Raw genomic sequence first — 26,803 nt, forward strand, 5'->3', positions numbered from 1 at the left:
TGTTTTGTGTCTTCTTCGGCTGAACACGAGCCTGTGGTGGGGTCTCTTTCGGTCCCATAACAGCAAAAGTGTCTGTAAAAAAAAATCTTTGGAGACGATCGACGGTGCACGCAAGAGAAAGACGGTGTGGAAAGGTAGGCCGGCTGGGGCGCTGTACGGTCGTGTGCTTTGGTGTTCTTCCGCCGAAGATTACTTCGCCAGCCGTGGTGGGGCCGGCGCTCCGAGTGTATCCCGAAAAGTAGTGCTCAATCCAAGGTTTAATTGCCATAAATTTCACGTTCATAAACCGAAAATTTCGGAAGGCAAGGTGTTCGTAAACCGAGGTCCCACTGTAGTACATTCTGACATTTTGTTGAAAAGTGGCCACTCGTGCGTTACTGAAAAACATTTCTAAATATTTTAATTTTATGGCTCTCCTAGTCCAAAAGGTTCCCGAGCCCTGCTGTGGAAGGACACATTCCCTCAGATAAATTTGATGTTAGGTCTTGCGTGAGTACAACACCCCCGAAAACATATTCATCATTTGGCGTTGCTAATCTAAAGCACACTTTTATCCAGTCACGTAAGAGGATCATGATGTGAAGGACCACTCCCTTGGATAAATACAATCCCAACTCTTCGTGACCTTTTCCCTTGCAACCAATGCCAATTTCTTTGCAAAATCGGTTCTGGAACTTACCTCAAAGTCTTCCAGGGGGAACTGAAGCATATCCCTGAGGACGTCGCTGTGGATCTGGGTTTTTCTCTGCACCAGAACATTTTCATAGTCCAACGGTTCGATCACCTTCGGCTTCACCTGGAAGAATAAAGGCAAATCGGGGGGGATGAGCTTGAGGTGCAATGATTCATTGATCCAATTGATAGATAATCAATTAGTAAATTGAATCTACAATTATTTAGCTACTTGAATGCGTAACAATAAATCTCTGAACTCTCTGAAGCCATTGTTTTGATTCTGGAGCAAGGCAGTTTGTGAAAGAGTATCGTGGCGTGACATCACGAAAAAGGGGGCGGGACTTTCTGAATCTCCCCACTTCCGGGCTCATTTTGTGGCAGTTTTGGGACACTTGAAGTCATTTTTATTGGTGTTTTGCATTTGACTAAAAATATCAGCTTGCGTGTTTTGAGTATTTTAGATGCTATAAAACGTTTTTGTGATGTCAGTTAAGAAACAAAAAAAATGCTGTCGGTTGTCCTTTAAGTTTGACTTTTGATCCAAATTAAAAAAATATATACTTTACAAGCCACAGTAATGGAATAAAGTTTGAGTTCAACAGTCACGCAGCACACTCCAAGCATGTGGTTCTGATGCACACTATAAACGACACAGATGACACCCGCTTTGAGATTTAATAATAACTGCGTTAAAACTTTGTTGTCAGCGTCGTTAAAAAAAGCCCCACGGTACTAAAATGCCTCACCGCCACCTGTGTCACAGAATCCACTTCAGCCTCCGCCGCGGTTAAACTTTGATACTGTTGTGGACTCTCGATGACGAGCTCCTTCTTTGGAGTTTTACTGGCCCTTCCTTGCATTGTCAACAGCTGCGACGGTCGAGAAGAGTTCCAAAGAAAGATTCCCAAAAGAAGCGCTCAGACAGCATATCCAAGAGGGGAAGAATCCTCGCACTGGAAATGCCTTTTGGAACTTCTTTCTCACTGAGTTGAGTTCACACCCTTCTTATTTTGCCACTGATCTGTCTGAGAGTGCTGGACTCACACCCAGCTTGGGGATATAGCCCCTCCTACACTCCTCCGGGCTGCCCGCGGGGGAGTTCAACACCCCCCCTACGCATGACCACATGCGCTCATACAAAATTGTTATCTGAATGTGGACTAGCCACCTGAAAAGCCCAAAAAATTAATTCCTAACGTGTGGGGTATTATCCTGTGACTGTAAAGTGACTTTGCACTTATCGATTAGCTATATAACTGGCTGAAGGGAACTCTAAATTATGTCGCCCTGAAATGCAGTGAAAAAGTCAAGAGAGCTGAGATCACCAACCATGTAGGATTTCAATCGGGGTTTTTTTTTTTGCATTGTATATGTTGTAGAAGTTGTGTTTACTGAGCGACTTGCTTGTTCTGTAGCCACAAAGGCACATATGTCTTCTTGTGCCGGTCCCAAGCCCGGATAAATACAGAGGGTTGTGTCAGGAAGGGCATCCGACGTAAAAGCTTGGTCAAAACAAACATGCGGATCAAACCTCTAAAGATGGAGGACACTGATTTGCTGTGGTGACCACGTCAAGGGAAAAGCCCAAAGGAAAAGAAGAAGATATGTTGTAGAAGAATCATGGACACGTAAAGCATCTTAAAGGACTTTGAAGTTCTGTTTGTGATGAAATGTAGGAGAAAGTCCTGTGACTGTAAAGTGACCTTGAGAGTTTTAAAAGGCGTTTAGAAATGAAATTATTTCAAATCATGAATGAAATGATTTTTTTTCCTAAATGTTTTAATTTTTAGTTATTTTTATTTTTTTTCTTTATTTTTTTTAATTGTATTTCTTTATTCTTTTTTACTTTTTTAATTCTTTTTAATTGTTTTTGTTTATTTTGTTTATTTTTATTTCTTTATTTATTTTTACTTATTTTTTTATTTTGTGTTATTTTTGTATTTGTTTATTTATTTTATGTATTTATTAATTTATTTTTATAATTTGTATAATTTTTATTATTTTTATTATTTGTTTATGTTTATTATTTTTAGTATTATATTTAGGATTATTATTTTTAGTATTATGATGATGATTATTATTATTATAAAGAAAGGCCCATTTCACGGTAAGATGTGATGTGATATGAGACAGTCTCTTTTCATCACTGGATGCCACAGCTTCACGTTTGCCTTCAAAACTTAGTTTGTCGAAAACTCACTGGTGAAAAGGACGCTTTGATCCTTTCCTCTTCAATCTAAAATTGCTTCATATAAGGTGCAGAAGGTGACTGTCTGTGTCCTTTGTGTTTGTTATTTTGTTTTTTGTTGTTTTGACTTCAAGATAGCGCCGCGAGAGTGGCTGCCTTTACAGCAGCTCCTGTATTTTGTTTTTCTACTTCTTCCATTCCTTTCCTCTTACTTCTCATCACTTTGCTGCTGTGAAATGTCAATTTCTCCACTGCGAGACTAATAAAGGCTAATCCAATCCAAACTGTAAATATTGACGGAGGTCTCCATTTGTTGAGACAACAGCTTGAGGGGCATTCCAGTCCATCCGTCGTAGCCCAAAGCAAGCCAAGCCACCTCGGAATGGGGCCGATCATTACGCAGGACGATGTTATCTTTTCAAACTGGTCTCACTTGAGTGTGAGGAGTGAGTACTCGGTCAGCAGCTTCAACAGCTGCTCTCCTTCTACTGTCAAAGTGTGTTCCAGGCCACCCATAAAGGCAATCATGTTCCATTTAAGGTTTTTACATCTCCTTCAGGTATTTAGTAAAGGTGCTTCGCCCTAGCATGCACCCTGTAACCTGATAGCATGCTAAGCTTTTTTTTGGTTTTGGAAGTTTTTCTTCTTCTACTTTCTTTTTTTTCTTCATAATTTTGGATTGGATTGGATTAGCCTTTATTGGTCTCGCATCGGAGAAATTTCACAGCAGCAAAGTGATGAAAGTAAGAGGAAAGGAAAGGAAGAAGTAGAAAAAATATAGAGCTCTTGAAGTCAAAAACAACAAAATAACATAATGCGACACAACAGTCATTCAATCTGAAGCACTTTCTGCACCCGCTTTGTTGTGTGAAGCAGTTCTAGATAAAAGAGGAGAGGATCAAAGCATCCTTTTCACCAGTGGATCAGGGACATCATGGTGAAATGTGCATGTCTGCTACAAGTAAAATGTTGAAAGCAAACACAAAGCTGTAGCATTCATTGATGAAAAGAGACTGTCTCAAATCTCCTGCCCGATGTAAATCCGCTTCAATTCCAAGCAGCGGCATTTAGCCACAGTATTCGCCACAGTCCCGGCAGAGCGATCGATTTGCGCGTGAATCCTTTTCATTTGGACTTTACGGTTAAAAGGGAAATGATGGGAACAGGAAGATACAATATTCGATGGAATCTTGACAAATTCCGCTTCAATTCCAAGCCGCGACAGTTCAATATACGCGTCAGCGCTCTGCATTGACGTTTTGCTGGTGTAAATTGGGAATTTCTTCAATAAAGGTTTTGTTTTATTATCTTAAGATGTCCAATGTCGTAACGACCGTCCTTGAAAGGTTTCAGGAAGAAGTTATTTCTGTTGGGGAAATAACAAAATAAATCCATGGGGCCAAGACAGATCTCTGTGGCATCCCTGACAGCTGACAGTAGTCCAAGCTTATCTGTGTACAATTAAAAAAAAAAAGAGATTACAACTATGTCAGGTACACCCGAAACGACGGTGGGAATGGCTACCGGTTCTGATTGGAATCAGTATTGTTTGGTTTCTGCGGGAAGGGAAGTAAGCGTGTTGAGGCTGTGGCGATTGGCATGCGGTGGAGCCTGTTCGAAATCAACAACACACTAAAATAATCATAATAATAGTGGAGATGATTACATTTTTCTACAAGTCATTTTTGGCAGACTTTTGTGCCTTCTACTGGTTTCATCCAATCCATTTCGCCCACATTTCAGACATTACAATACAATACATATTGATTTTATATAGCGATTCGACGACACAGATACAAAACGATCGAATAATAAAATTACACTTGGTGAACAAAGACATTTTCAAAGGCTAGCAAATTCCCTTCATTACAATACAATACAATACAATACAATACAATACAATACATCCTATCGATGAACAGGTTTCTTAAGCCGTCATCTGTACTTCTTTGAAGGTGTTGGACGTTTCGCTTCTCATCCTTTAAAGATTCGTCAGCTAAATAAAATTTTGCTGTTAGCTCTGGTCTTATATGCATATCCCAGATATCCAGAGGTGGCGGTGCCAGTGAACTCTCAAAGCCGAGGTCTGGCTACCAGCAAAACATTCATACTAATACTAATACTAATACTCCTAACAATAATAATATTAACAATAATAATAATAATACATGTCATTTTAAGCGCCTTTCAAAGCTCTCAAGGACACTTTACAGTCACAGACAAGCATAGGTTCGCTGACGAAGCTTTTCGGATGTGGAGCGAAAGGTCCGATACCTTCAAAGAAGTACAGATGACGGCCGCAGAAACCTTTTCATCGATGGACCACTCCTGTACGACTGAGATCTTACACAGACGTTATAATAGTCCAAATGTATATAGTGCTTTCACAACAGTAGTAGCTGTAACAAAGCGCTTTCACATAATAGTCAACACAAAGCAAAATAATAAACAAAACAAAAACATAAAAACATGGACAGTTGTGCAATCTTAACGACGTTCGCCATGTATTCTTCGAGTCATTGATAAGCAATTGACTGAAAATCCTCAATGGATTTCAAAGACCATGACAAGCCCCAACAATGCGGATTAAACATCTCTTTTTCGATCCACTTTTTTTCGTCAATGAGCTACAACAGATGTTAGCATGATACGATACAAAACATCCTCCACCCACTTACGCGTTAAAGTGTAAGAGAATTGAATTAGCTGCCTGGAAACACAACTTCAAGAGGCTAATTTTAGCCTCTCGGAGATCATGCTCACATGTGTTCTATGGTGCGTTCATGTAGATAGTCCCTGAGGCGTGAGGGAGTCACGTATGCGCCAGAAGGTTGCGTCTGCCCTCGTTTTCATTGTCAGTCTGGCGAACTCCTCAACTGGCGGCCAGGGTGAAAATAGGATGTCGCACTCGGAGGACAACCGACATCATTTCTTGGTTTCCTAACTGACGTCAGGCAAACTAAAGAGTTCAGTTTAAAACTAACTAAACTAAAGAGTTTAGTTTGCTGACGAAGCTTCTTGGATGAGTAGCGAAACGTCCGACACCTTCAAAGAAGTACAGATGACAGCTGAAGAAACCTTTTCACCGATATTCAGAAACGTTTTGTCATAAGTCTCAGGCACTGTTTTTACTATAATTTGGGCAAGTTCGGTGGACCGGATTAAAGAGCCTAATGGTCCGTATGTGGCCCACGGGCCGTGGTTTGACGCCACTTGTTTATACCATCTCATATTCTGCCCTAATGGATTGCCAAGGTGAAAAAGGTACACGCCAACTTTGACGCAAATGGCGTCTAATGTGATGAGTCACAGATGCATCAGTGCGCGCTCACATTTAACTATCGATTCGCAAGATGGCTGACGGGGGATTAATTGACCCCTCACCCCACCCCCCATCTACATAATAAGACCTTCCCGAAGCTAACAGCGCCCTTGACCTAATTCCACCTCCCCCCCCCACTCTGTCACTCGGATTTCTGCTGATGGAGGAGCCGCATACTGTACGCAAGACAAACTGGTACGGAATACGGAGTGGCGTGGCCAAGCAGATGAAGAATGGCGATTGATTTCCAGGACACAGAGAGACCTCTATAGCCCCGTCGCTAACCGGCCGCTCCTCATCCTTAGCGCCCATGCCAGCGAGCAGAGGCTTTAACCCGTGTAGCGCTTAGCGCAAAGTAAGATCTAGCATTCCAACTGCCCTATATTTTATACACTCTTATTAACGCCGACTTGTCAAGCTGAATCGGCTGGATTTTGTTTTTGTGATAATAACAGTGACATTTGGACTCGTTTCAACTTTGATAGTTCAAAAGCAAAGTGTCGACTGCAAGGTTAAAATTCCCATCAATCAGGCTCCACAAATAACCCGCAAAGCCCTCTGTACACTTGATGCAAAAAGCTATCAAGCCAGCTAAACAGAACACAATTGATGAGGAACAAGGTAAAATGATCGCAGAGAAAGCGCCTACAAGGGCTCATTCCTCAAGATGGTGAAAGAAGGCTACGTTCCTCATCAAGCGTTTAATGCTGATGAAAGCGGCCGATCCATTCCATCAAGCCATCAACGACCATCACAAAGGTCAATAAAACCACTTTATTATACAGTACAGTTTATTTCTTTAATTATAATACCATAGCACATTTATTCTACATAAAATAAGGTATATTTTGTGGAGTTTGAAGGCTTAGAAAATTAGAAATGTAGGTGTTATGGAGACCTGGGAACGGATTATTTTCATTTTAATGGTTTCCTATAGGAAATTAATTTTTGGGATACACACTTTTCGCCTTACACACTGTCTGGGACCCAATTAAGTTTGTAAGCCAAGGTATCACTGTACAACTATAAGACATTCAATATACATTGTTATACTTGTTCATAGTTTCAGTCACATTATTATTATTGACTTCAAGGATCAAAACGACAAATAATCACCGGTATGATGAAAATTGAATGGAATTGACAGAAAATGAATACAAAATTCCCCCCTGACAAGCACTGTTATCAACCAACAATATGCAAAAGTGTTTGGAAGTACAATTTTTTTTTTCCCGATACACACCTTAAGAAGCCTCGGTGTGGGAAAGATACGAGACTCCCTCCGACTCAGCGCTCGCTCAACCTCAGACGGCCCGAGGGGCTTGGCGGCGCCTTTACAGATGTAGCCGCTACAGTTCCTCTCCAAGACGCTTCGCAAGCCATCAAAAACCACCGTACTGGTGGTGCACCCCATTCCTCCGGGTCGCAAACCGGGAATCAGTCAGGAGAGCCTACGAAGGATCCACTTTTGTATCCTTTTCCCCGATGCTCCATGATTTGACACATCTGTAAAGCAATGACGGTGACCCGTCAGAGCGGCGAGAAGCCCAAAGTGCTGAGAATGAATGAATGAATACAGACGCAAAGAGGAGAGAGCAGAGCCCGGTTCTATTTGTTGGTGGCTTCGAAATAAGCCGGTCAGCAAGCGAGCGAGCGAGAGAGCGAGTAAGCGAGGGAGGGAGGATGGGAAGGACGAAGGATGAAAGTGAGCGTGCGCTGTAGCAGCCTCACATGCAGAATTGTTTGTTGATGAATCAAAGAGAGCTTGTTTGCTTTTGCGTTTTCTTTTACTTTTACTTTGGTAGGCAGCACGTGTGTCATGTGTTTTCAATGATTGAGGTTCCTCAGAGCATTTCTTCCAAAATGATATTCTTTCACTGTATATTCTTTTAGATGTACAATGCCTTTTAATTGTTTCGGTATTTATGTTTTTATTTATGTATTTATGGATATATATATATTTAGCAATTGATATATCTAATTATTTATTTTTGCTTATTTGTCAATTTATTTATTTATTTATTGATTGATTTATTCATATATGGATATATTTATTTGGCTATTGATATATTTATTTATTTGTATATGTATTTTTTTGTCAATTTATCAATGTATTCATTTATCCATCTATAATTTTTTTTATTTACGTACTTATCCATGTATTTATTTATCTATTTATTTATTTATTTATTTATTTACTTATCAATTTACGCATTTATTTATTTATAATAATAATAACATGTCATTTCTAAGCGCCTTTCAAAACTCTCAAGGACACTTTACAGTCACAGGATTTTTTTTGTGCGGTATATGTGTATGTATTTATTTATCAATCTATATATTTATTTATCCATCCATCTCTTTATATTTTTTTATTTATATATGTATATTTATTTATTCATTTATCTACTTATCAATTTATACCTTTGTTTATTTATATGTGTCTATATGTATGTATCTGTATGTATTATCTATTTAGCAATTTATATATTTATTTATCCATCATCTATATACATAATTTATTCATATATATATACATATATATATTATTTATCTACTTATCAATTTAGACATGTATTCATTTATATATGCATATATGTATGTATGCATTTATCTGTTTATAAATCTATACTTATTATTTATTCGATAACGATATTGATAGATAGAAAAATGACAGACAGACAGACGATTATTTTTAATCATATTTTTCTACACTTACATTATTTATTTGTATTTATATGCTTATATTTATTTATCTGTTTATTTATTTCATAATTTAATGCCTGCTTGCTGTTAAAACTCCACAAAATGTTGCGTTTTAACTTTGTGAGGCACATTGAATTAACTAGTGTAGGAGATGTGTAATATGAATAAATGTCCCTCAATATTTTGCTTTAATTTCCTCCATTTCATCACATTAATTTTTTTTCTCAACAGCGTCGCAAAAGTCAACAAAAAAATACATAAAATAATGGCATAAACATAAGTCAGTATAGTCGCGAATCACATGACTCCTCCTTTTTACAAGTAAGAAATAAATGGGTTAGAGCGAATGTGACCTTCTATGCAGGCCTTCCTGCATGCTGTCGCTCTGTTAATATTTCAGTAGCTTGGCACACTGAACTACATTTGACTGTACGGTGAAACAAATTCAAGAAATACAAGCAGAGGCTCCCTGGCAGAGTAGAAGGAGACTTATTATGTTTTACTGAGTGCTAAGAAATATAGCAGCGTGCGTCTTACCTTCTGTCAATGTATTGCTAACGCACAACAATGCTAACAAACACAAAAACAAGACCCGTGGTTTGTCTTTCATACTCTCACTATCTCATTCCTTTTCTGGCTTCAGCTGCAAGATGCATACGAGGAAGAACAATAAGAAATAGACACAAGAACAACAAAAAAACAACAAAAAGAACAAATGAGAGCCAAAACAGGCAGAGAAGATCGATATTATTATTATTACTACTGTTACTATTATTATTCATTCGTTCATGATCGATCGATCGATCAGTCGTTCTGTCTGACTGACATTGGATGTCGAGCTATCCTGTCCTCTATCGAGCGTGGAAACTGACAGTCAGGCCACTGCGTCGCTCTGCTTAAATCTGCAGCAGCTGCACAGGAGATAAGAGCAGCGGCGGCATAGATTACTGCAACACTGCCAGCGGGCCTGTGAACCGCGGCTCGGAAGTAACGCGCCCTCGTATCATCTTCCATCTGGCCTACTACCTCACTGCACATACACATGACATTACGTTCCATGTGCTCATAAAACTACTACTTTCATGACTCAATGTGCAAGCCGGCCTGATGTCATTGGGGAGGGGCGGTTTATGTGTCTGTAATAAATACATGAATACTTATTGGAGGTCACCATGTACAGTCTAAGCGACGGTTTCAGGCAATAGAAGAAGTTGAAAAATGTCTGTTGATTTGGATTAACGAAAAGCAGCTAGCAGGGGTCTGTAATAACATTATGCAATCAATTTTGCATAATTTCACTACTTATTGCCAACCAATATGATCATTGCATCATCCATCCATCCATTATCCTTACAAGGGTTCCCATACCATCCACCACAAAGCACATAAAACGGGGGGAGCTCTCAGGCACGACCATAGAAGGACCTCAAAAAGGGGAAGCGGCTGTTTCCTGCTGATGAGTGTGTGTGTGTGTGTGCGTGTTTAAAACCCAAGTTAAAACAAAGCCGTTTTTCCCACTACAGTGATACCTTGGCTTACGAACTTAATTGGTTTCCAGACAGTTTGTAAGGCAAAAAGTGTGTATCCCAAGAATTAATTTCCCATCAGAAACCATTAAAATGAGAATAATCCGTTCCCAGGTGCCCATAAAACATAATTTTCTAATTTTCTAAGCCTTCAAACTACACAAAATATACCTTATTTTATGTATAAGAAATGTGCTATGGTATTATAATTAAAGAAATAAACAGTACCGTATAATAAAGTGGTTTTATTGACCTTTGTGATGGTCGTTAATGGCTTGATGGAATGGAGTGGCGGGTTTCATCAGCATTAAACACTTGATGAGGAACACAGCCTTCTTCTTTCACCATCTTGAGGAATCAGATTCAGAATCAGAAAACCTTTATTCCTCCCACAATGGGGACATTTGAGGAATGATCCTTGGAGATGCTTTCTCGGCCATAATTTTACCTTGTTCCTCATCAATTTTTATTTATGCTTTTTGCATCAAATGTACAGATGGCTTGTGCGGGTTATTTGAGGAGCCTGGTTGATGGGATATTTTAACCTTGCAGTCTGCACTCTGCTTTTGAACTATCGACAATTGAAACGAGTCCAACTTTCACTGTTTTCTATCCATTTTATCACTCTCTCTCTATTGTCTCCCTGTCTCTTTCATGTTTAACCTCCCCCCTCACTGCTGCGTTCTTGACCAATCATGTGGTTTTAACCGAAGACTGGGGGCGGGGAATAGAGGATAAAAATGAATTGGCTGCCATTTTATTGTTAGAAGGGGCTCGTTCGCAAACGACACATCACTCATTGTGGCGCTCCGTGTGTATCCCGAAAAATAGTTCGTATGCCAAGGTAAAATGTTCATAAATTTAACGTTCGTAAAGCGAAACGTTCGTAAACCAAGGGGTTCGTAATCCGAGGTCTCACTGCATTTTCACATTTAAAAGGTCAACGGGATAGGTTGAGTTTTATAACCACCAATCCCTAAACTGTGCACATGAGGTGGGCTGCAAACAGAGACCAGGAATTTCCCAAAAACTGGACATGAAACAGGAGTATCGAAATAAGAATGTCAGGTTATCCTGTCAATGTGGGGAAAACAAACACAAGAGCAACCGCATCCTCTTTCCTGAACATGATATTTTGGTTGATTTATCCCTAGGGACCAAAACAGAGGGGGGTATTACTTCCGCGGCTTTAGGGTGGAACCCTCCCGCTAAAAATAAACAGGACACAATGAAGCCAACGTAGTGCCATGTTGGAGTCTCCAAAGCAATGTCACTTTACTACGAATACAAGAAAGTAGTCAAACAATGAAATGAAACTGGACTTATACGTTGTAAATAGCACAGCCACCTTATGTCGAATCAAAATCAAAATCATTTTTATTGGCCGAGTATGTAAAACACACAGGGAATTTGTCCCCGGTAGAACGCGCAACACTAGTATCATCATAAAAAAAATTGCAAAGAGGCACTAAACAGTCATATTTCAGTTACTGTTTCGTACTGAATAACCTGTTTAAATATCTGCTGAATTTGGTGCGCATGGATCGGTAGCGCCTGCCTGATGAAGAGTCGCTGGAAAAGGTGGTGGGCAGGGTGCGAAGGGTCCAGTAGGATTTTTTTCCGCGCCCTTGTTTTGATTCTTGCCGTGTGTTTTAAGACGTCGAGATTGGGTAAGGCGGTCCCAATGATTACAGTAATACAATTACATATGCTTTTATATGGTATATTTAATAATAATAATAATAATAATAATAATAATAATAATAATCCATCATCAGCATCATCATCCATAATCATAATAATAATAATTGTAAGAATAATCGTAATAATAATCATAATAATAATAATGAACATAAGCGAACGAACATAAATAAATAAATAAACAAACAAATAAATAAATAAATACATTCGGAAACAAATAAATAAGTAAATGAATAAATAAACGACTACATAAAAGAATAAAAATAAATAAATAAATAAATAGATAGATAAATAAATAAACACATGAATAAAGCTATAGATAAATATAAAAATAAATGAACAAATAAATAAACAAACAAACAAATACACAAATGAGTGAATAAATAAACAACTACATAAAAGAATAAAAAATAAATAAAAATAAATAAATACATAAATAAATAAATGACTACATAAAAGAATACAAAATAAATAAAGATAAAATAAATAAATAGATAAATAAATAGGGAATTCCGCATGATCTCATGATGTGTCAGTTGATCTTTTGGCCCTGTGGCAAAAACTGTCAAAGATGCTCCTCGCCATTGAAGAGCGTGATCAAACTGATGCAATAATCCAACAAGTTGTATCACACTTACAAAATACAGTCAAAACAAACATTTTTTGGGGGGACAGAATCACTCCTGGAACTTTTCTGACACGCCAAGTTGGAGACTTTTCCGCGTGTCTGCATCGACAGCGAGGTAACAAGTTGGCAGGACAAAACGATCCGCCTGTGTCTTGCCCCTCCTTGTCCTAAGACTCAACAACCGCAGCGTCAGATGAAAGAATGTCAACTATGCGTCTGCCCTGCTGAGAAATCATTTGGAGAGCAACCCCTCTGGCGGGTCGCATCACCGTTCAGCGCACAAACGTAAAAAGCACCAGCTCACGAGGTTTTACGGGGATTACCTTTCATTCAGCATGAAAAAAAAAGACACGTTAGCAAAAAGGAGCAGCGCCTAATTGACGAGTTGTCACCAAAAAACAAAAAAGGGCACAGAAGAGTTTCCAAAACATTCTTTCATGGGAAATCCACAATGAATAACAACAAGTTGAACTATTACTTCTCGAAGGACAACCGACACCATTTTTTTGTTTCTTAACTGACATCCAAAAAACGTTTTATAGCATCTAAAATACTCAAAACACGCAGGATGATATTTTTAGTCAAATGCAAAACACCAATAAAAATGACTTCAAGTGTCCCAAAAATTACTTCAAAATGACCTCGGAGATGCCGAGTTTCAGAAGGTCCCGCCCCCTTGTTCGTGATGTCACGCCAGTATACTCCTTTACAAACTGCCTTGCTCCAGAATCAAAACAATGGCTTCAGATTTGGAGAAGATGCTTTCTTGTTCCTCATCCAGTTATGAATATGATGCAAATAGTTCTGAAGAGGAAAGCATAAATGTTTGCAATCGATTCAAGAAGTCCTTCCGTATCAATTCAAGCCGTTGGGACTCCAATGTAGCGCCCAGAAAATGCACAAGATGGCGCCCAAGCTCCGTTGGAAATGGGCTGATTTGTCTGCTGGGAATTTGTGTCAACTAGTATCAAATAGTAGTCTTGATGCAACACACAACCACTCACTGGGCTGGGAGGGTAAATACATACGCCTCCTGGAAGAAAAGAAAACATACATTGACTTCAATGGAAATGTGGTAGCCATTTTGTAGTCGGGCAGTCGGCGGGGATGGGCTGTATGGGCTTCATGTACATATTAAAGGCCTTCTAGGGGGTCGGCAGGGTTTTAATTCAATGATATTAATCTCATGACGCAAAACAATTGAACCGGGTTGAGCAGTTTCAACTCATAGCTAACAAGCTAACAGGATGACTCGTGAAAACACTCATGAATTAGTAACATCAGGCCAAGCTAACGGCTCACGTATGTTCTCATATAACCTCACTCGTTGGCTGGTTCCATGCCAAGAGGAGGATATACGTACGATGTGCGCTGCGGGTTCACAAGGGCACCGTTTATTTGATACTTTGAAGTAGCTTGAGGCTAAAAAAAGGCTTCTTTGGGTTGACAAGGCTGCTGAGGGAGAGCGTTAAACGACAACCTGGCATTTAAATCTTTTCAACGGTATTCCCAGAAGAACAAGGTTATAATAAAGAAGGAATGTTTAAATGATGGACTTTTGGATAGTTTTTGAACAAATTGCTAAAATTAGCAGCGACGACGCCGCTAACAGTGTGTGTGACTCAAAAAAATAGCAAACCTCAACGGAATCAACTTGGGTTGTTTTGTGACATGACATCTCATCTCATTAAAACTATTTTCCAGCACGACGACGGAGCGTTAATACGAATACAATGAAGTCCAAGATGGCAGCCGTCAACAAATGCTCTCGGTGCGTGTGTGGAACTGTCGCGGCTTGGAATTGAAGCGGATTGACGTGGGACAGCAGATGTAAGACAGTCTCTTTTTGTTAATGGATGCTACAGCTTTGTGTTTGCGTTCAACATTTAGCTTGCAGCAGACGTGTGCACATCTCACCATGATGTCCCTGATCCACTGATGAAAAGGATGCTTTGATCCTCTCCTCTTCCATCTAGAACTGCTTCATGCAACAAAGTGGGTGTTGTTATTTAGTTTTATGTTGTTGTTTTGACTTTAAGATGCTGTGGCGAGAGCGGCTGCCTTTACAGCAGCTCTTGTATTTGGTTTTTCTACTTCTTCCTTTCCTTTCCTCTTCTTTTCATCATTTTGCGGCAGTGAAATGTAAATGTTTCCACTGCGAGACTAATAAAGGCTAATCCAATTCAATACGGAGAGTTGCCGAAGACTTCCTAATGGACGATGCTGAAGCAGAACAACAAAATCACAGCGCGGGACGTGCTGAGTCCTGCAACGTTGCCGTGAGCTCCAAACGCTGACAACGTTAGCATAGCAAGTTGCGCGCTTGCGGCACTTGTGCAATCTCGGTTGTAGACGCTCAATGTTGGACCATTTAGGGAATATAGTGACTCACATACTTAGCTCGCCAAACTTGTGAGAACACGAATTCGATCTGTGCGAATGATCAGACGGACATGTACAGTCGAGAACGGTTGACGCCAATAATAAGGAATTTGTCTCCGGTAGACAACGCTGCACTAGTATCATCATGAAAAATTGCAAAGAGGCACTACACAGTTATATTTGGGTTACTGTTTAGAGAGTTAATAGCGACGGGGGGTAGAAGTTATTTGAATGTCTGCAAGATTTGGTGCGCATGGATCGCTAGAGTCTGCCTGAGGGAGTCACTGGAAAAGGTGGTGGGCAGGGTGCGGAGGGTCCATTGCCTCACTCCAAAAAAAAAGTGCAGGGAAGGCTGAGGTTGTTTTCGTAGCAGCGTGAGTTGGGAGGCAGATTATTGATGACAATTACATAAGCGGAACCTAGCTGTTCAATAAACCGCATACTGTCGCTTAAAATTTCCAACTGCAGTCAACCACTTTTATTTCCATCAGTAAGAAGGACAAAGATACCATTCAGTGATCGTCAAGTGATTTGGACCCTCGGGTAGATTGTACGGCCCATTAGTGGACACGGGGAGATTACCGCAACAAAAGCAATACATTTAAAGGACAACCGACACCATTTTTGTAAATTTGAAAACGTTTGATAGCATCTAAAATGCCTAAAACACGCCGGCTGATATTTCTGATCAAATGCAAAACACCAATAAAAAGGACTTAAAGTGTCCCAAAACTGCCACAAAATCAGCACGAAAACTGGGCGGATTCAGAAGTCCCGCCCCCTTGTTCGTGCCGTCACGCCAGGATACTCCTTCACAAACTGCTTTGCTCCAGAATCAAAACAATGACTTCAGATTCGGAAAAAGATCCTTTCTTGTTACTCATCCAGTTATGAATATGATTCAAATAGTTCTGAAGAGGAAAGCATAAATGTTTGCCATCGATTCAAGAAGTCCTTCCGTATCAATTGGAGCCGTCTGGACTTCAATGTAGCGCCCAGAAAATGCACAAGATGGCGCACAAGCTCCGTTGGAAATGGGCTGATTTGTCCAATGGGAATTTGTGTCCACTCACACCTTCTTTATGCGTGTCACCGCAATTAATTTCACAACGAGCTCTACTTTGAATATGAAAGGCAGCCTCGCAACAACCATTCAAAGTTTTTTTTTGAGTAGATTTCAATTTGATTGATTGTTTAGCAATATGCGCCGGAGTGACAATGAATAAATAATATCAAGGTGTGTTTGGACGTTTGGGATTCCTATGACAAGATGGTGTCCATTTCGGTTACTTAGCAACTCCTTCCGAGAATACCCCGATGGAAAAGTGATACTGTAGTCATCAAACTATGGGTAACCGTCCCACAAATATTGCAATAGTCACTGTTGATGAATACTTGGATTTTTTTTGTTTTCAGTTATGTCAGGGAATCACCATGGAAACCACATCAGAATATTTGGAGAGGAAGTTCATGAAGAAAGCTAGCTTGCTTGATGGATAGATAGCTAATAGATTGGCAGCTAGCTAGCAAGATATCTAACAGATAGCTAATAGATAACCAGCCAACCATCCAGCTAGCTAATAGATAGTTAGCTAGCCGCTGCTCACCCACAGAAAAACTTATCCTGTGACTGTAAAGTGACCAGGATAGTTTTAAGAAAGCAAAGGGATTATTATTATTATTAATTTAATTGGTGACATTCAGTGTATTAGCTAACTAGCTATCTAGCTAGCTATCTTTTAATTATATAGCTAAGTGGCTAGCTATCTAGCTATCTGTTGGCTATATATTAACCATCTACTAGCTGGCTAGCTAGCTTTCTATCTGTGTATTTTAGTGACATTCAGTGTATTAGCTAACTATCTTGCTATCTAGCGAGCTATCTAGGTGGCTAGCTATCTAGCGAGCTATCTAGGTGGCTAGCTATCTAGTGAGCTATCTGTTGGCTATCTACTAGCTGGCTAGCTAGCTTTCTATCTGTATTTTAGTGACATTCAGTGTATTAGCTAACTAACTATCTAGCTAGTTATACAGCTATCTATGTGGCCAGCTATCTAGCAAGCTATCTCTTGGCTATCTATTAGCTATCTACTAGCTGGCTAGCTAGCTTTCTATCTGTATTTTAGTGACATTCAGTGTATTAGCTAACTAACTATCTAGCTAGTTATACAGCTATCTAGGTGGCCAGCTATCTAGCAAGCTATCTCTTGGCTATCTATTAGCTATCTACTAGCTGGCTAGCTAGCTTTCTATTTAATTCCAGGTTGAGTGAACGCTGGCGCGTGTGGCTGCCGCTGCTCGCCCACAGAAAAACGTATCCTGATTTGAGAGTTTTGAAAGGCGCTTATAAATGAAATGTATTCTTATTATCATATACAGGAAAAAAATAAAGCAGTTAGAAAGCTAGTAGAAAACACCAGGGAGTAAATAATGTCAATATGACAACAACAAGCCCTCCCCATTCAAACATCAATTCGTGTTCTCAGCCACTCCACCCAATTACGATGATGTGACTCTGCTGCTTTGAGGTCAGATGCTTGCATTGCATTTTCCTTCTTGGATTTATGACATCTTTCAACGACACAATATGACAAATATGACAATCAAAGCAAGCTACGATGCACACAGAAAAGACGAAATTGAGGCGTTCACTTACCACCAACACGGAGGTTCTGACCACCTCCGACACACTTTGCCGAAGCTCGGCGGCCGTCCCGGGTTTCCCTAAACCCCGAGTAAACTTCCTGGTTTCCGGTTGAGCGAAAGTTGACATCGCCGGACTTGGTAAAAAAAAGTGAAATAACAATTAAAAATTAAAAATCCTCAAAGGGCATGGAGGCAAATGTAGCGGGGGAATTAATCGTCGGCTAATCCGTCTTTGCCATCTCCTTTCAACGGGCACCACGAGTTGCAAACCGGATCGTGCAGTGACGCAATCATTCCCATTTTTTTCCTCCTCTTTTCAGTCCAGGACGTTTTTTTTTATCGCCTTCAAGTTGAGCTGTCGAGTTTGTTGGTTTGAATCATGGTTGCCATTTGAAGTGTGCTCGTTTTCAAGGGTGTCATTGGCCGTCGAGTTGCAAACAGGAGGCGTCAAATCCCGTCGTAGTTTCGCTGTGCTCCTCCCACTTTTTTGGGTGTACGCTTCTTCGCTTTCACAGCCTGCAGACTGGACCCGTAAACGACATTCCATCAATGGAAAGCTTTTTTTATTTTACGTAACATTTAGAAAGTAAAAAAAAAGACTCCAATGACCTTTCATCACGTTATGGGTGCTCAAATAAATTTCAATCATTTTTAATATGACATTAACCGTTTGTAAGGAAGAGGATTAGGGCCAGTGAAGAGTAAAAATAAGCGTGGCAAAATTCTGATTTTATTGTCGGAATTCTGACTTTAAAGTGAGAATTCTCACTTTAAAGCGAGAATTATGACTTTATTCTCAAAATTCCGCCTTAAATCTCACTTGAAAGTCATCCTTTCATTCCTTTCATCACTTTGCTGCTGTGAAATGTAAATTTCTCCACTGTGAGACTAATAAAGGCATATCCAATCCAATCCTGAGAATAAAGTCAAAATTCTCACTTTAAAGTCATTAATCCGAGAATAAAGTCAGAATTTTGAGAATAAATTCACGTTAAAATCCTAATCCTGAGAAAAAAAGTCAGAATCTTGCCAACCTTATTTTTTCTTCAGTCTCTTCCTTACGTTTGAAAGTTTAAAGATTTTCGGTGTTTTTTTTTCATGATTAAACTTAAAAAGTCACACTGAACAATGCAACAAATCGACATCAAAGCTAAACGTGCTGATTGGCAAAAGAGTGAGAACAATGACCGTATTTTTCAGTGTACACCCAAAAGCCTTCATTTTCTTCAAAAGATGACGCTGCGCCTTATATGTGAAGTCATATTGAGCCACAGCATGTATGGATACTACTGTCAGCAGCCACCCACTCAATTTCCCCCTGTAATAATTATATTAAAAATACAGCAATACATTTCATTTCTAATTTCTTGGTCAATACCGACGCCTACAGGTGACTGTCGGAATAACCTAAAAGCAGTTGATTCAACACTGACCAAAATGAAGTGAAATCAGAATCTAATTTGATATTAATTTATAATTGCTTATGTAAAGCTTTCTGTTCCATACTTTTGACATGATCACATTTAAACCACTAAAAATGAAACTCTGAGAGCAGGGACCAACCATAGCCACGTCTGGACAGTAGGGATATATACATATACAGTGAGACCTTAACTTACGAACTTAACTGGTTCCCAGACAGAGTGTGTAAGGCGAAAAGTGTGTATCTCAAAAACAAAATTCCCATTGGAAACCATTAAAATGGGAATAATCCGTTCCCGGGTTTCCATAAAATATACTTTTCAACTAAATAAGCCTTAAAACTACACACAACATACCTTATTCTATGTATAATAAATGTGCTATTGTATTGTAATGAAAGAAATACACTGCATTGTATCATAAAGTCACTTTATTTACATTTGTGATGGTCATTTATGGCTTGATGGAATGGCGTTGGAGGTCGAAGGTCAAAGGGAATTGCTGTTTGGAAAGTGAGCACATTACATGACGACTGTAATTAAAGAAATAAACTGTGCTGTAAAATAAAGTGGAAGGAGAGTCACCTTCCATAAGGACTGTTGGTAACTTAACCTCTGGTGCTGTTCGGTCGTGTGCTTCCGCCGAAGATCACTCCGCCAGCCGTGGTGGGTGTGTATTATGAAAATAGTGCTTATTATAAGGTTTAATTTTCAGAAATTTGACGTTTGTAAGACGAAAAGTTGAGGTCTCACTGTATATGGCCGAAACTACCAGTAAGACTTTAGTTTGCTGACGAAGCTTCTTGGATAAGAAGCGAAACGTCCCGACACCTTCAAAGAAGTATAGATGATGGCTGAAGAAACCTTTTCATCGATGGACCATTCCTGTATGACTGAGAGCTTACACAGACGAGTACCGTAAAGGTAAAAGAAAAAAAACAAGGAGTGTGACATCATTTTTTTGGCACTACAAGCGAAATTTCCTGCAAAGCGAATGACCAAAAAAGGGGAGAGTGAAGTGAAAAATCCAATCGAGGCATAGAAGTGAGTGTGATTAGTACAAAATGGTATAAAATGACATCCTTTCAAAATATTTCAGAGTTGAGCTATTAAAAAAAATGCCAAAAGAAGAAGAAATGCAGTCTCCGATGCAGTCGAAACCAGCGGACGTGCCACCATTTTAGAACTGTAAAAAAAAAAAAAAGCACCAGCAAATGGACGGCAGATGTTCCACATGTATGAAAATGAAGTCCCAAATCAATGATGATCTTTGTTGTTCAGCACCCGATGGCGACACGAGGGGGCTGTTGCGCTGCGGATCACTTCCATCCACCTGAAGCCGACGTAAAAAAAAAAAAAAAAAAAAAAAAGCCTCATGAACCATCTGAGCCACACGCCAATTCCATCCGAGGTTACCTTTCGAATGTGTATTCGCTCTCCGATCGGAAGTAGTAGACGTGGGACTTGAAATGGAGTTTAAAGACATAATCCTTGTGGATATTCTCGGACTCGGAAGGAATGGTGACAGAATAACCCAAAAGGGGAAGGCTGGCCAGTGGATAATCATCCTGAAAGGAGGAGAAACATCCCAATGAAGCGCAAATACTTTTTGGGTGTGTTAACCAGACAAAATAACATATTTTAAATGCTAGAAGGAATGAGAATAACAAGGTCCAATTAAAGGACAACCTCACGTTACGTCACTGAAGGAACGCCCCTGACCGAAAAAAGGACATATTGTAGCAGTCCTTCCATCACGTCAATGCATTTTGCTGTACTTTGTTTGGTCTGAAAACTTTGTGTAGCACCAAAAAGCCGCAGAAGATGGCGACAAAGCTCCGTGTAAGGAATTAATCAGCCCGTGATGTCGGTTGTCCTTTAGAGGACATGTCATGCATATTAGCATATTTGACAATAAAGCTAACTTTGACTTGACTTTGTTTTTAGGAATTACAACAAGCCGCCATTTTTTGTCCTCAGGAAGTGCTACTGAACCACAAATCTGCCATTCTTATCAGGAAAAACAGCCTTTTTGGTTTTAGCCTTTGACAATTACGTGGTGTGGTATAGAAAATTAGCAACAAGTTCAACTGCTTATTCATGTAGTTTGCTAACGTCTACTAGCTAACTGCTAGAAAATGTTTTGGCTCACTCAACTATCCATAACGCACTTTCATGAGAAGGAACAAGACTGAGAAATGAACATGAAGAGCGCAAGGAATGGACGTTGTGAGGTCATCACCTGGTGCGACTTGTAGAAAAACAAGCTAAAGTTGGTGAAGACCACCCACAACTTCTGCCAGCCGTTGCTGTTCTTGAACTTGCGCAGAAGGTTGCCCGACAGCTGGTTCTAGAAAAAAAAAACATCACAAATAGAATTATTAAAGGGATGAGGAAATGTGCTTTGATGCCAATATTTTAATGTTAACTTGGATGGACGAACACTAACACGTCAGTCCATTATGTGACAATTATTTGGAGTTTTTCAATACTGATGTGGTTGAACCTCAGACATACTCAGCAGCAGTTCCCGCAAATGTGATTTTTTTCATTATTTTAAAGGACAACCGACACCTCTGCACATGTTGCATCCATAATTTGTCAAATGACTTCTACTGAGCGTATTTGACAAAGATTCCACCGGAAAAAAAGATATATTTTACGTTTTAAGACTTGCACTGAATATTCAGGAAGTCGATCTTCGAGTTGATGACGATGCCCGACGTGACGTCACGGAGGGAACGCCCCTGACCGAGAAAGTGACACACAATGCATTTTGGGTACTTTTGTTTGGTCTGAAAACACAGTGTTGATCCGTGTTGATGGCAACATTCGAAGGAAAACACAGAGATAACACAATAGTGAATCGTTGTGTGTTGCATCAAGACTACTATTTGCTACTAGTTGACACAAATTCAAAGTAGAGCTCGTTGTGAAATTAATTGCGGTGACACGCATAAAGAAGGTGTGAGCGGACAAATCAGCCCATTTCCAACTGAGTTTGTGCGCCATCTTGTGCATTTTCTGGGCGCTACATTGGAGTCCAGACAGCTCGAATTGATACTGAAGGACTTCTTGAATCGATGGCAAACATTTATGCTTTCCTCTTCAGAATTATTTGAATCATATTCATAACAAGAAAGCATCTTCGCCCAATCTGAAGCCATTGTTTTGATTCTGGAGCAAGGCAAGACGTCTTGGCGTGACATCACGAACAAGGGGGCGTGACCTTCTGAAACTCGCCATCTCTGAGGTCATTTTGAAGTAGTTTTGGGACACTTTAACTCATTTTTATTGGTGTTTTTCATTTGACTAAAAATATCAGCCTGCGTGTTTTGGCTATTTTAGATGCTATAAAACGTTCTGATGTCAGTTAGGAAACAAAAAAGTGGTGTCGGTTGTCCTTTAAGGGGTCAATAAACAATATACGAAAATATTGCTTTAGGCTCTACCAAATGAACCCAAAAGAGACTTGTGCTATCTGGCCTGACTTTTTTTTTTGCTGCTGTGGACTGCAAATGTCCCCCATTGTGGGACGAATAAAGGTTTTCTGATAGTGATTCTCTTTTACCTCTAAACTCTTGCAGGCTTCACTAAAGGAGAGGCTCTGTACTCTGTACCAGCAGATAACACACAGAGGCACGGCTCCATGGCCACTTCGCGGCCCCACCTTATTCTCACTGACCGGACTAGGGCACTCTTGTGTTGGACATATAAAATGGAGGATGGGGGGGGGGGAAGAAGAGAAAAAACAGACAGACAGGGAGGAAGGGAAGACAGAAACACAAAGACAGAGTAGGTGAAGCATAGGCATGCAGGTGCAAGGGTCAATAGCGCAACCAGGCAAAGCTGTCGAGGGGGTTGACAGAGGAAAAGCTAAACCAAGGATGTGGTCCTAAAAACATCTTTTTATCGCCCAAAAGACTTTGCGACGGTTACGTGGAGTGAAGCTGGAGAGAGAAAGGGAAAATTAAAGGCAGCCATCCGTGAACATCGACGGAGGATTTCCATGCAGGCGCAGGGTGGACAATATCGTCACGGTTTCCAGTTGTAAAGTGAAACGCCTTCAATCAATTGGTGAGCATGGCAAGAGGCAATTTTCGGTGTTTAAAACTGGATGGGCAAACGATGGACTTTCTGATTCGGAATAAAATTGACATCTCAAATATTGATTGCAATAATATAGCGGTTTTAAAATGTTTTAATATTGGATTTGATTCTCATGAAATAATAATTCAATCGATTCATTGTAAATAAACAAAGAAACAGACCAACAATAAATAGCTAGATAGCTAAAGAGGTAGCTTAGGACTGGCACTTCGATAGATAGTTGGCACGAACTAGCCATCTAGCTAGCTAGCTGGCGCCTATCCATCCATCTAGCTGGCTAGCGCCAATCCATCCAGCTGGCTCGCGCCTATCCATACATCTAGCTAGCTATCTAGCGCCTATCCATCTATTTAGCTAGCGCCTATCCATCTCTCTACCGGAAACAAATTCCTTGTGTGTTCTACATACTTGGCAATAAAGATGATTCTGATTCTGATCTAGCTAGTGCCTATCCATCTAGCTATCTAGCGAGCCATCTATCCATCGAGCTAGCTAGCTAGCGCCTATCTAGCTAGCTCGATAGATCGGCACTAGTGTTGTACATATAGAATAGCTAGCTAGATAAGTTCTTACCCAGCAAAAACATGAATTTTATAAACCAACTGGTGAGTGAAGATATTGAACCCCCTGGAAAACCCCCGCGTAAATCCACAAATCTCAATCAAACACGAAGAAACACAGAACGCTAAACGAGGCGGAGGTGAGAGAGATTGTAAAGGGGGAGTTAGCTCAAACGAGCTCGACATTGGTTTCCGGTACCTCCGTGGCTATGCTAAAATCCACCATGGCCACGCTGGTGTTCCTGTGCCAGCACACGTGCACCATAGTGTTACCGCGCTGAGAGGGGTTCCTCTCCGAGGAGGTCATCGTGTCATCTTCTGACTCTCCTTCTGCTGACAACTCCTGTGGGGATTCTGGGAAGGTCGGGAGGATGTTACAGCCAGACATTTTTAGCTGCGCAAGGGGACGGTTTGGAGAGAAGAAAGCTAGAGGGGGGGGGTCAACGTTTGAAATTTCTTTACAGTGTAAATACAACAATGATAGATAGATATCTAGCTAGATAGATTTCTAGGTAGCCAGCTAGATAAATTTCTAGGTAGCTAGCTAGCTAGATTTCTAGGTAGCTAGCTAGATAGATAGGTATCTCGATATCTAGCTAGCGAGCTAGATAAAATCCTTGCCAATTGCTGTTCATGCGTGTTAACTTACTGCTGTCAGTCAGTATGCAGTTCAACAAATCAGACGAAGGCTCCTTGTTGAATTTAGCCATTTCTACCGCCATCTCAATGTCCTCCATCCACTTTTCCATCTCGGACAGAGAACTGCAAGGAAGAATACACAAAACTACTGCATTTTCCGGTGTATAAGGTTTCACTGGAGTATAAGGCGCACCCCCAATGAATGTATTTTTAAACCTTTTATATATATGTATAAGGCGTACCGGACTATAATAACAACAACAATAATAATAAAAATAATAATAATAATAATAATACATTTCTAAGCGCCTTTCAAAACTCTCAAGGTCACTTTACAGTCACAGGATCGGTTTTTCTGCAGTTGAGAAGCGGCAGCCAAATGCACTCACTCAACCCGGAAATAACTCAAATAGATAGAAAGCTAGCCAGCTAGCTAATAGATAGCCAGCTAGACAGTTAGCTAACTAGCTAGATAGCCATATAGCTAATAAATAGCCAGCTACATAGCTAGCTAGCTAGACAGATAGCTAATAGATAGCCAGCTATATAGCTAGCTAATAGATAGCAAATATATTGCCAGCTAGGTAGCTAGCTAATAGATAACAAATAGATAGCAGGCTAGGTAGCTAGACAGACAGCTAATAGATAGCCAACAGATAGCCAGCATGCTAGCCAATAGATAGCTAATAGAGAGCCATAAGGCGCATTTTCAATGAATGAAAAAAAAAGTTTTCCAATAAAATATAAATGGATAAAATTTTTGGAAATATAAGGCACATCATATTCTAAGGCGCTACATTAGAAGATAAAGATGCAATCTGTGGGTTGATCTCACCTGGCTGCCACCACCACAGACTGCCGCTGGCTGACCAAAGTGAAGGCGTGAGGAACACCCCATTCATCTTCACTTTCTCGGATCTGGAAGGAGAAACACAAGCACAGGACGGGCGGCGCTAAGTAGGACAGCGGGGACCGAAATAGTCGCAAAATGGAGAGATTGCGCCAGAGCGGAGGATTAAACATGATGTCCCAAAAACATCAGCGTGTTTTGGTGTGTCTAGCAAAACTGCCGTTTGGGATATTTGGATGCCGTTTATTTCCACGGATGACGGGCAGGTGATGGTTATTGGAAGCATTTTGTGTCCAATGAAGACGGACGGACTCACCGTCATGCCATGGAGGGGCAATTGTCCGTGAATTTTGAACTGATTGCTTGCCGTCATCCCTCGACTGCTGTATAAAAGGACGTCGTTGAACTGGAACCATTGAAGGACAGACAGAACATGAAATGTGAACAATTGCACAGCTCAAATTTCAACAGTTTAGATTAAAAAAAAAATGAAAATATGCATCCAGTGATACATCGGTTTACGAAGCCCTTGGCTTACGAACTTTTCGGTTTACAAACGTTAAATTTAGGAAATTTTAACCTTGGCATACAAACTATTTTTCGGGATACACACAGGAGTGCCACAATGAGTGATGTGTCGTTCGCGCGAGCGAGCCCGTTCTAACAAGGAAATGGCAGCGGACTTTTTTTTGTTCTCTATTCCCCGTACGTGATTGGTCAAGAACGCAGCAGTGAGGGGGCGGGGGGGTTAAACATTAAAGAGACAGGCAGATGCCAGAGAGAACAAAATGGATAGAAAACAGTGACATTTGGACTCGTTTCAACTTTGATAGTTCAAAGGCAGAGTGTAGACTGCAAGGTTAAAATATCCCATCAATCAGGCTCCACAAATAACCCGCACAAGCCATCTGTACACTTGATGCAAAAAGCTATCAAACCAGCTAAACAGAACACAATTGATGATGAACTAGGTAAAATGATCGCAGAGAAAGCACCTACAAGGATCATTCCTCAAGATGGTGAAAGAAGAAGGCTATGTTTCTCATCAAGTCTTTCATGCTGATGAACCCGGCCACTTCATTCCATCAAGCCATCAACGACCATCACAAAGGTCAATAAAACAACTTATTATACAGTAGAGTTTATTTCTTTAATTATATTACCATAGCAAATTTATTATACATAAAATAAGGTATATTTTGTGTAGTTTTGCGCCTTATTTAGTCGAAAATTATGTTTTATGGGGACCTAGGAACGGATTACTCTCATTTTAATGGTTTCCTATGGGAAATAAATTTTTGGGATACACTTTTCGCCTTACACACTTTGTCTGGGAACCAATTAAGTTCGTAAGCCATGGTATCACTGGAGATGGACACTCTTACTCTGAGCACAGAGCACAACATCTGATTTCAAATTAAAAAAACATGTAAAATAATTTTTGAACAT

At 40.1% G+C, this 26,803-nt stretch overlaps 2 protein-coding genes across 12 annotated transcripts in view; both read right to left on the reverse strand.

Annotated features, from left to right (window-relative positions):
- LOC148894223 (dedicator of cytokinesis protein 9) overlaps positions 1-18,219 on the reverse strand; it is a 59,605-nt gene extending 41,386 nt beyond the window's left edge. Inside the window, exons 1-3 of one of the 9 annotated variants that reach the window (XM_089001952.1) lie at positions 17,785-17,897; positions 7,429-7,691; positions 680-796 (exon numbers count right to left, since the gene is read on the reverse strand). In XM_089001952.1, coding sequence (XP_088858078.1) covers positions 680-796; positions 7,429-7,599 — 288 coding nt within the window. In that variant the 5' untranslated portion in view covers positions 7,600-7,691; positions 17,785-17,897. Of the gene's footprint in view, positions 1-679; positions 797-1,421; positions 1,696-7,428; positions 7,692-17,784 lie in introns of those variants that run through there. The other 8 variants (XM_089001956.1, XM_089001957.1, XM_089001953.1 and 5 more) reach the window with 8 other exon arrangements.
- A 1,009-nt stretch (positions 18,220-19,228) lies between these two features.
- The window catches only part of LOC148894224 (FERM, ARHGEF and pleckstrin domain-containing protein 1), a 40,204-nt gene continuing 32,629 nt past the window's right edge, over positions 19,229-26,803 (reverse strand). For 2 of the 3 annotated variants that reach the window (XM_089002510.1, XM_089002507.1), the window contains 7 exons: positions 25,671-25,760; positions 25,340-25,422; positions 24,515-24,627; positions 24,065-24,219; positions 21,438-21,545; positions 20,612-20,763; positions 19,229-20,528 (listed from right to left, as the gene is read on the reverse strand). In XM_089002510.1, the coding sequence (XP_088858636.1) occupies positions 20,453-20,528; positions 20,612-20,763; positions 21,438-21,545; positions 24,065-24,219; positions 24,515-24,627; positions 25,340-25,422; positions 25,671-25,760 (777 nt within the window). In that variant the 3' untranslated portion in view covers positions 19,229-20,452. Of the gene's footprint in view, positions 20,529-20,611; positions 20,764-21,437; positions 21,546-22,766; positions 22,895-24,064; positions 24,220-24,514; positions 24,628-25,339; positions 25,423-25,670; positions 25,761-26,803 lie in introns of all 3 variants that reach the window. The other variant, XM_089002508.1, reaches the window with a different exon arrangement.

Source organism: Hippocampus bargibanti, linkage group LG08 (genome assembly GCF_051943395.1).
Source record: "Hippocampus bargibanti isolate YZ-2025 linkage group LG08, ASM5194339v1, whole genome shotgun sequence".
Taxonomy (NCBI): Eukaryota; Metazoa; Chordata; class Actinopteri; order Syngnathiformes; family Syngnathidae; genus Hippocampus; species Hippocampus bargibanti.